This window comes from Herpailurus yagouaroundi, unplaced genomic scaffold (genome assembly GCF_014898765.1).
Source record: "Herpailurus yagouaroundi ecotype Mexico unplaced genomic scaffold, PumYag 212, whole genome shotgun sequence".
Lineage (NCBI taxonomy): Eukaryota > Metazoa > Chordata > Mammalia > Carnivora > Felidae > Herpailurus > Herpailurus yagouaroundi.
The window spans coordinates 2,171,712-2,182,814 of NW_024412443.1; the positions used below are offsets into that span (position 1 = coordinate 2,171,712).

The following is an 11,103-nucleotide window of genomic DNA, read 5'->3' on the forward strand; positions in this document are numbered from 1 at the left end:
ACAAGCAATTATCAGGGAATATTATGATATTCTAAAAAATTGGACAACCTAGAAGAAATGGGCAAATTCTTAAGCACCCACACACTTCCAAAAAACTCAAACAGGAAGAAATAGAAGATTTGAACAGACTCGTAACCAATGAAGAAATTGAATCAGTTATAAAAAATTTCCAAACAAAGAAGAGTCCAGGACCAGATGGCTTCCCTGGGGAATTCCACCAGAATTTAAAGCACAGATAATACCTATCCTTCTCAAGCTATTCCAAAAAATAGAAAGGGAAGGAAAACTTTCATACTCATTCTATGAAGCCAGCATTACTTTGATTCCTAAACCAGACAGACACCAGCAAAAAAAAAAAAAAAAAAAAAAAAAAAAAAGAGAACTAGAGGCCAATATCCATGATGAATATGGATGCAAAAATTCTCAACAAGATACTAGCAAATGGACTTCAACAGCCTATAAAAAGAATTATTCACCATGATCAAGTGGGATTCATTTTTGGGCTGCAGGGCTGGTTCAACATTCACAAATTAATCAATGTGATACATCACATTAATAAAAGAAAAGAAAAGAACCATATGATCCTGTCAATCAATGCAGAAAAAGCATTTGACAAAATTCAGCATAGTTTCTTAATAAAAACCCTTGAGAAAGTTGGGATAAAAGGAAAATATTTAACATCATAAAAGGCATTTATGAAAAGCCCACAGCTAGTATCATCCTCCATGGGGAAAAACTGAGAGGTTTCCCCCTGAGATCAGGAACATGACAGGGATGTTCACTCTCACCGCTGTTGTTTAACATAGTGTTGGAAATTCTAGCATAAGTAGTCAGACAACAAAATGAAATCAAGGCGTCGAAATCAGCAAAGATGAAGTCAAGTTTTCACTTTTTGCAGATGCCATGATAGTATACATGGAAAACCCGATAGACTCCACCAAAAGTCTGCTAGAACTGACACATGATTTCACCAAAGTCGCAGGAAACAAAATTAATGTACAGAAATTAGGGGCTCCTGGGTGGCGCAGTCGGTTAAGCCTCTGACTTCAGCCAGGTCACGATCTCGCGGTCTGGGTCATGATCTCGGGGTCCGTGAGTTCGAGCCCCGCGTCAGGCTCTGGGCTGATGGCTCGGAGCCTGGAGCCTGTTTCCGATTCTGTGTCTCCCTCTCTCTCTGCCCCTCCCCCGTTCATGCTCTGTCTCTCTCTGTCCCAAAAATAATTAAAAACGTTGAAAAAAAAAAGAAAAAAGAAATCAGTTGCATTCTCATACACTAATAATGAAGCAACAGAAAGACAAATAAAGAAACTGATCCCATTCACAATTGCACCAAGAAGCATAAAATACCTAGGAATAAACCTAACCAAAGATGTAAAAGATCTGTATGCTGAAAACTATAGAAAGCTTATGAAGGAAATTGAAGAAGATATAAAGAAATGGAAAAACATCCCGTGCTCATGGATTGGAAGAATAAATATTGTCAAAATGTCAATACTACCCAAAGCTATCTACACATTCAGTGCAATCCCAATCAAAATTGCACCAGCATTCTTCTCGAAACTAGAACAAGGAATCCTAAAATTTGTATGGAACCACAAAAAGCCCCGAATAGCCAAAGTAATATTGAAGAAGACCAAAGTGGGAGGCATCACAATCCCAGACTTAGCCTATACTACAAAGCTGTAATCATCAAGACAGCATGGTATTGGCACAAAAACAGACACATAGACCAATGGAATAGAATAGAAACCCCAGAACTAGACCCACACAAGTATGGCCAGCTAATCTTTGACAACGCAGGAAAGAGTATCCAATGGAAAAAAGACAGTCTCTTTAACAAATGGTGCTGGGAGAACTGGACAGCAACATGCAGAAGAATGAAACTAGACCATTTTCTTCCACCATTGACAAAAATAAACTCAAAATGGGTGAAGGACCTGAATGTGAGACAGGAAACCATTAAAACCCTAGAGGAGAAAGCAGGAAAAAAACCTCTGTGACCTCAGCCGCAGCAATTTCTTACTTTTCCCTTTGGGGAAGGCAAGGGAATTAAAAGCAAAAATGAACTATTGGGACCTCATGAAGATAAAAAGCTTCTGCGCTGCTAATGAAACAATCAACAAAACTAAAAAGCCACCAACGGAATGGGAAAAGATATTAGCAAATGGCATATCGGACAAAGGGCTAGTATCCGAAATCTATAAAGAACTCACCAAACTCCACACCTGAAAAACAAATAATCCAGTGAAGAAATGGGCAGAAGACATGAACAGACAGTTCTCTAAAGAAGACAACCAGATGGCCAACAGGCACATGAAAGGGTTCTCAACGTCGCTCCTCATCAGGGAAATACAAATCAAAACCACACTGAGATACCACCTCATGCCAGTCAGAGTGGCTAAAATGAACAAATTAGGAGGCTATAGACACTGGAGAGGATGTGGAGAAATGGGAACCCTCTTGCATTGTTGGTGGGAATGCAAACTGGTCGCGCTGCTCTGGAAAACAGTGTTGAGGTTCCTCAAAAAAATTAAAAATAGATCTACCCTACTACCCAGCTATAGCACTGGTAGGGATTTACCCAAGGGGTACAGGAGTGCTGATGCATAGAGCACTTGTACCCCAATGTTTATAACAGCACTTTCAACAATAGCCACATTATGGAAAGAGCCTCAATGTCCATCAAATGATGAATGGATAAAGAAATTGTGGTTTATATACACAATGGAGTACTACGTGGCAATGAGAAAGAATGAAATATGGCCTTTTGTTGCAACGTGGATGGAACTGGAGAGAGTTATGCTAAGTGAAATAAGTCAGGCAGAGAAAGACAGATACCACATGTTTTCACTCATAGGTGGATCCTGAGAAACTCAACAGAAGACCAGCGGGGAGGGGAAGGGGGAAAACAAAAAAAAAGTTACGGAGAGAGAGGGAGACAAACCATAAGGGACTCTTAAATACTGAGAATAAACTGAGGGTTGATGTGGGGATGAGGGAGGGGATAGTGGGTGATGGGCATTGAGAGATGGCACCTGTTGGGATGCACACTGGGTGTTGTATAGAAAACAATTTGCCAATAAATTTCATATTTAAAAAATAATAAAAATAAATTAAAATTTTTAAATAAAATTCAAATTTAAAAATAAAATAAAATATCAAAAAAGAAACCAATTTGACAATAATTTTCATATTAAAAAAGAAAGTAAATCTCTAATGTTCTCACCATATCACCAACAAGAAAATAATAATTATTTAAAGTTAAATATGTGTTAATATGCTTTACTGTGGTAAATACTTTGCAATTTATACAGGCACCAAATAATCGTCTTGTACACTTTAAACTTAGGCAACGTTGGGGTGCCTGATGGCTCAGTCGGTTAAACATCCAAATTCAGCTTAGGATATGATCTCACAGTTCATGGGTTGGAACCCCATGTTGAACTCTATGCTGACAGCTCAGAGCCTGGAGTCTGCTTTGAATTCTGTGTCTCCCTCTCTCTCTCCTCTTCCCCTGCTCTCTGTCTCTGTCTCTGTCTCTGTCTGTCTGTCTCTCTCTCTCAAAAATAAATAAATGTTAGGGGCACCTGGGTGGCTCAGTTGGTTAAGTGCCAACTTTGGCTCAGGTCATGATCTCTCAGCCCGTGAGTTCAAGCCCTGCATCAGGCTCTGTGCTGACAGCTCAGAGCCTGGAGCCCCCTTCAGATTCTGTCTTTCTCTCTCTCTCTCTTCCCTGCTCACACTCTGTCTCTCAAAAAAATAAATAATAAAATCATTTTTAAAAAATAAATAAATGTTAAACAAAAATAAAAAATAAACTTCAGCAATATTAATCCATTATATCTCAATAAAACTAGAGTAAAGGTCATTGAATACACTTGCACACAAATGTAAACATATACATTATCAAATAAAAAAATAAGGAATAAAAAAAGGGTCTTCTGCAAAAAACAAGGAGCCACATGTGGTAATATCTATAAGAAAAATAACTTCCTTTTAGATAACTATACATTAGAAATCATCATCACTGACATTTACTGAACATTTTTATATGCTTAGAAATAAAAATCCAAAGAAAATGAGTTGTCTATTTTCTTATTTGATTTTGATTTTTAGGGAAGTTTTCTCTCTAGGATTTTCTATTTGAATATTTCATCTAGGGGTGCCTGGGTGTCTCAGTCAGTTGAGCATCTGACTTAGGCTCAGGTCATGATCTTGCAGTTCAGGAGTTTGAGCCCTGCATTGGGCTCTATGCTGACAGCTCAGAGCCTGGAACCTCCTTTGGATTCTGTGTGTCCTCTCTCTTTGCCCTCCCCTTTTCACACTTTGTTTCTCTCTCAAAAATAAATAAGCATTAAAAAAAAAGAAAGAAAGAAAATTCCATCTAGTTGAGATCTAAGAGAAAAAGACCTCAAAATTACTTAACCATAATGAATCATCTCTGAGAGTACATCTTCATCTGCCCTATCATAAAAATATATTTTGAGGATTAAATTACATAATCTCTTTGAGAGTGCTAAATTGTACCACTGATGTTTATATGGTACTAATATGTGTTTAGTTGATAAATAAGTTTAGGGAATTTAAAATTTTTAAATACAAAACCACTAAGATGTAATGCAATTCTATCTCCCTAAATATATTAAAGTCTTTATTTTTGTCACTTGGAGAGGATGCTCTCTGAGAGGAGCATCTGTTATTTTTCTTAGTACTAACTTCTTCCAACAAAGTTTATGTTTCCCTCAAAAAAAACAAACAAATGTGAACATATATAGCAGCTTTGAGGTCATTGTTTATTTTATTCCACCAAAATACAAGCTTTTATGATGTATTTTCCCCTCCACTCAAACCTTGAGCTCTTCCTCAAATTTGTTTTTCTGAAGATCCTTCTAATTATCTTGAATAGCTTTTATTCATTATTTATTTATAATTGCTGTGCATTTTCCCATGATATGGATGTACCACAATTTATTCAACCATTATCAGACTGGTTGTTGCCAATCTTTGAGTAAACAATACCACAAAAATTACGCATGTGCAAATGTTAAGTATTAATACTTTTTTATTTCATTTATTTCAGAAAATTCTCCAAAGGGTAATTCCTGAGAAAAAATGTGAAGAAATATATATTTTAATAAGTTGTATTCCAAAAAAATGCATAGCAGTATATATTTATACCAGCACAGCACAAAGATGCCTTTTTCCATACATTATATCCATCAATAGATTTTAGAGTGCTTTCTGGTTTTTGATGAGGTGAGCAGTGTTAAGTAATATATACTACAATTAATTTGTATTCCCCATGGGCCATGGCTTGCTTGTTATTGTTAATTATGAATTTTGCAATAGATTTCACTCATAAACTTTTGTTAGGATTCATATGAGCTAGTATCAGAATCATATCTTTAATCACAGAACACTAAAGAAAACTTGGTCTACATCAAGAGAATCTTGACTTGGGCCTTATTGGGACTAAATAATTCTAACAGAAGTTTATCTCTTTTGTCATGTGAAAGTTGGGATTGCCCAAGATTGCATGGTCACAACGTCAGAGACAAGCCTTTCATGGGTCCCTTCACAGCCCATCATCTCAGTAGCAGCTGATTAGCTTTCCTGCTCATCTCTATGTTCTATCCAGTAGAAGCATCATCCACTCTGATCATATGCAACAATCTGTGTTTGCATGTTTCCACATGCAGTCATGGGTCTCATCTTGAGAAGTCCAATGCAACTCCCACTCATATTCATATAACTAACTGTAAAACTTTATTCATCTCTATGGGTCACTTGAACCTTATTGTTGGTCCAATCTGTTCCATTTTTTGGTAAACATTACAATTACTTTACATAGACCTACATTTCCCAAAATACTTCAATTGCTTTCATTTCTGTGCATCAAAGGTGACCCACTTACCCAATTATTATACATGAATTACAGTGTCTCATCAGAGCTTAAAAGTATTCCATAAGGAAAAAGACAATTCTGAATATTTACTGATTCCAGAGAGTCTGTTGAATATATAACATGGCCAAAGTTACCTTCTCTAGATAGGTGACAAGTAAGTAAAGCTTTTTAAGACATTTATCTTCACTCTCTAACTTGAGTTCAACTGCCCTTACTGGATGAAGAATCTGAAGCTAGAGCTAAGGAGAGATTTCAAAGACTTTAAACCAAAAGAAAACTCTTGTGGGGCCTGGGTGGTTCAATTGGTTAAGCGTCTGACTTCTGCTTAGGTCATGATCTCAGGGTTTGTGGGTTTGAGCGCAGTGTCTGGCTCTGTGCTGACAGCTTAGAGCCTGGATCCTGCTTCAGATTTCGTGTCTCCCTCTCTCTCTGCCACTCCCCCATTTATTCTCTCTCTCTCTCACAAACAAATAAATATTAAAAAATAAAAATAAAAAAAGAGAAAACCCACTACACTTGCTAATGGTAGGCATTATTTTTACTCAAAGCTAGGTACATCCATTTCTGAAGGGAGAATCTTTTTGAACTATACATAAACTGAGTCTTGATAATCTGAGAATGACTGGGAAAATTTATACACAAGGCAAGCAGGGAGAATAGAGCCAACATGTCAAGTTTGCCAGAGAATTCAAGAGAATTATTATTGTTTTTCTTAATAATATCAATTCCTTTTTACATATCAGTCACACTTATTTTTCCTAAGAAGTTTGTACTTCTAACAACAGGAATTAAGAAGACCTGCATCACCACCAACAACAAACAGAGGTAAGACTCAAGAACACTGAGAAATGTCTAAATATTGCAGGTCCAAAAAGGGAAGATTGGAACTTTGTTTATGCTTATAAACTGGTATGAAGAACAGCAGTTAGGTTAATCAATTTTGGAAACAAATGATCATAAACTGAGAGAAACTTTCTAACAAAGTATTTATGATTGAATTAATATTGTCAGTTATCGATGAGGTAATTTGCTAACAGGGCTACGGCAAAGTTCTTCATGCCAAAAAATGTGGCTGTGGATGATTCTAGAGTCTTTACCCTTAACTCTAGATAGCTATTTTCCACCTTGATATTTATGTGTTCTGTTTAGAGACTGGATGCTTCCTCAGGACTTTCTGAAAAGCCCTCACCATATCTTTGTTTCTCAAGATGTAGATGAGTGGATTTAGCATGGGTGTGAGGACAGTGCAAAATACAGATACAGCCTGTTCTTGATCAGGAGTGTGGGAAAAACCTGGTGTCATGTACATATAAACACATGGTCCTAGATAAAAACTTACCACTGTAAGATGAGATGAGCACGTGGCCAAGGCTTTGTTCCTGCCATGGGAAGATTTTGTATGAAGAACAGCAAGGAAGATGAAAGTGTAGGAAGCCATGATAAGTCCAAAAGGGACAATGCTAAAAGCAATGCCCATCGCTAAGACCACCAGCTCATAGGTGGAAGTGTCTTTGCATGAGATCTTCATGATTGCTGGCATCTCACAGAAGAAATGGTGGATTTCTCTGGAACCACAGATAGGTGGATTCATGGTATAGAATGTGTGGGCTGTGGAAGCTAATATGCCCCCAATCCAAGACACTATGGTCATTTGCAGACAGACCCTGTGGTTCATAATGACTACGTATCTCAAAGGGTTACAGACAGCTACATATCGGTCATAAGCCATAAGGGTCAAGAGTATGCATTCAGCACCCCCAAGAGTAAAGAAGAAAAATATCTGGATTCCACAGGCAAGACGTGTGATGTCTTTTCTTCCAGAGAAAAAGTTTATCATCATCTTTGGAACAGTGCTGCTGATGAGGGCCAGATCTATGAAAGACAGCTGGCTGAGTAGAAAGTACATTGGAGTGTGGAGCCTCATGTCTATCCATATGAGAAAGAAGAGAATGATATTCCCAGTGACTGCAGCAAGGTAGATCAGGATGATAATGTAGATAAGGATGCTGACATACTTCATATTGGGTAAGAGTCCTGAGAGAATAAAATCTGTTGTTAATGTCTCATTTTCTCCCTCCATGGCTATGACTGTTCTAGTTGAACCAAAAGAAGAAGACAAGGAAAACAAAAGCAAATGAAATGTTATAGGACCTCACAAAATATTTTTTATTGTTGATAAGTTATTGATATAATAATGCAAGATAAAATAAAACTCTACAAATTTCAGTGGCTTATGAAAACAAATGTGTTTTCTTGTCCCCATATCTGTGGGTCAGTTTTGCTTTAGGCTGAAGGTCAGGTACAGATATACTTCACCACATGTCTCTCAGTCTGCAGCTTGCTCTTCTCAAGGAAAATAGCAAAAGCTAAACAGGGGCAAGTAGAATCACATGATCTCCACTGAGGCCTGAGCTCAAGATTGACTACCATTTCCAACCACATTCCACCAACTAAAGCAAGTCACACACAAAGATCCCAACATCAATAGTGTGGAGAAGTAAACTCCACATACAGTGAATCATGAAAGCATGAGGAGTGAAGAAGGGGTTGGAAGCAATTAATATAAGCTATATGTTTCTCAAAACTCATAGACCACCATCCTCAGTTTCATGGTCTTGGTGCTGGGTTTTCAGATATCCCCTTATTTGATTCTTTTTTTTAACTAACTAGTCCCCACATCCAACAGGGAGCTTGAAATTATGACCCGAAGATCTAGAGTCTCATGCTCTACCAACTGAGCCACATATGTGCCCCCCATGATTCAATTCTTAATCTTCTGTTTAACGTGTTTGGTTAAGCCCTAATAATGAAGATCTATGGATATCCTATGATCACAAACTAATTTCACTATGGTGAACAATTCAATGTTATAGGTAGCCATTTAATATATGCATAGTTAGGTATGCGACAGGTACATGCATGAACACTTAGCAGTCCTTTGCCTGTGGATCTGGTTACATAAATCCATAGAAGAAGTCATAGATGGGTATGAAGTAGAATGCCATGAAATAAATCTGTTATTATCCCTGTATTTGAATGGAATTGGGATGTCATTTCCTAAAACATCACACATCAATTAAGAGATGAATGGATATAGTCAGTGGTGTGTTCTCCTTCAGATTTATTTATAGGAGCTCAATATGAAGCACATCAGGATCAACTCAGAAAAAATTATTAAATCAGGTTCTAGGAGCTGTAAACAAGTAATTACTTTATGCCTATATTCAAGAGGGAAGATAACCCTCTCTACAAGTTTACAGAAGTGAGAATGGAGAAATTTCTACTCTAAGAAGTTGGAACAAGTTAGAAGAAACTAAGCATGCTATGTAAATTTTTATGAGCATGTCACTAATTACTCAGATAGCATCTAGGCATGAATAAAACATAAACTTAGGAGCACCCGGGTGGCTCAGTCAGTTAAATATCCAACTTCGGGTCAGGTTTTGATCTCATTGTTCATGAGTTCAAGCCGTGCATCAGGCTCTGTGCTGACAGCTCAGAGCCATGAGCCTGCTTCAAAATCCGTGTCTCCATCTCTCTCTCTGCTCCTTTTTTAAAAAAATTTTTTAATGTTTATTTATTTTTGAGACAGAGAGAGACAGAGCATGAACGGGGGAGGGTCAGAGAGAGAGGGAGACACAGAATCCGAAGCAGGCTCCAGGCTCTGAGCTGTCAGCACAGAGCCCGACGCGGGGCTCGAACTCACGGACCGTGAGATCATGACCTGAGCCGAAGTCGGACGGTTAACCGACTGAGCCACCTAGGCTCCCCTCTCTGCTCCTTCTTTGCTCACACTCTCAAAAATAAATAGACATTAAAAATTTTAAATAAAACATAGATTTACAAGAAAATTGTAGAACAGAAAAGTGCAGTTGAGGTAGGGTAAAAGAAAAATTTCAAAAGGAAAATTCTGATTGAGACATGAAAAGTCTATTAAGAGTTTTTACTCTCCCAACCAAGACTACTGAGTGGTGTATCCTGGTGACACCAGTGGTGGTTTATAAATTCCTATTAAAAACATGAAGATGCACTGAGGATTTACTGTTAATGCTGTTTCATTGATATTTACTAGGTTTGTTTACTTCTGGGACCCAGAAATTATGTCTTCTCATCAGCTGACTACTTAATTTTCAGGTTGAGTGTATGCAAACCTCTTAGAGACAAGAATATGGAAATTGAAAAAAGAATCAGATCTAAGAGGTAATTTACTAAAAATTTTGTTTATATTATTATTTTTTTAATTTGAGAGAGAGAGAGAGAGAAAGCATGTGTGGGGGAGGGACAGAAAGAGAGAGAGAATCTCAAGCAGGCTCCACTCCTAGTGCAGGGCTTGATCCCATGACTGTGGAGATCATGACCTGAGCTGAAACCAAGAGTCTGTCGCTTAACTGACTGAGCCACCCAGGTGCCCCAGTAAAAATATTCTTAATGTTTGTCTCATATTCTTAAAGTTGCACACAGTTAATTGAACTAAATATTCTCCCCTGGCTTCTCAAGTTGCTGTGAAGGATTCTATTAACTGAAATACTACTCTGAAGAAGGGCAAAACAGCAGATATAATTATTTGAAATCAGGTCAGCCTTTTTTTAATTTCCATTTTACCTGTGTTCATGTACCTACACCCATGGATTTTCCTCATCACATTATATTTCCCCAAGTAGCAATGCTCCTTGTTACTTTCTGAGGGAAGCATGGTGTTGGGACACTTGAATATTTTGGTTTCCATTTGCAGGCAGGATTTCTGAGGTTATGTAGATAATTACAAGTATGCATGACAGCAGCAAGTGCCCCAGAGGATTCTTGAGGAAAACAGGAAACCACAGAGGAGGTAATTCCCTAGGCCTCGAGTAACTGATTTGTTTACCTACATGCATTGGGATTTTGCTCAAAACAAGACTATGGGAGAAAATTATCCTATTTATCCAAGACTTTATTCTACTGGGTTGCTTGAATAGAACCCATATTTTGGCCTCTCCTGGGGTCTCATATATTTGGGATTGATTTTCTGACTCATCAACAAGAATCACATACTTGTGAACCTTTAATAAATTTACATGAAGATAGTAAATTTTACTTTATCTGGTAGCAGCCATATAGAGAAGGGCTATTTACCTTTGAGAGATTCATAAGCATTATCTGTCAGGACAAACAGATACCATCATAAAACCTGGCCATCTTGGTTTTCAGACAATTTATTC

The 11,103-nt window shown here is 37.7% G+C and overlaps 1 protein-coding gene across 1 annotated transcript; it reads right to left on the reverse strand.

Moving 5' to 3' along the window:
* Positions 1-7,037: 7,037 nt before the first annotated feature.
* Positions 7,038-7,985, reverse strand: LOC121016666 (olfactory receptor 2T11-like). The gene has a single exon (XM_040454386.1). The coding sequence runs from the start codon at positions 7,983-7,985 to the stop codon at positions 7,038-7,040; it is 948 nt and encodes a 315-aa protein (XP_040310320.1).
* Between the last annotated feature and the right edge of the window lie 3,118 nt (positions 7,986-11,103).

Bases quoted from the DNA above. Each gene is read 5' to 3' on its own strand.
- LOC121016666 (XM_040454386.1), bottom strand. From the start codon at position 7,985: ATGGAGGGAGAAAATGAGACATTAACAACAGATTTTATTCTCTCAGGA.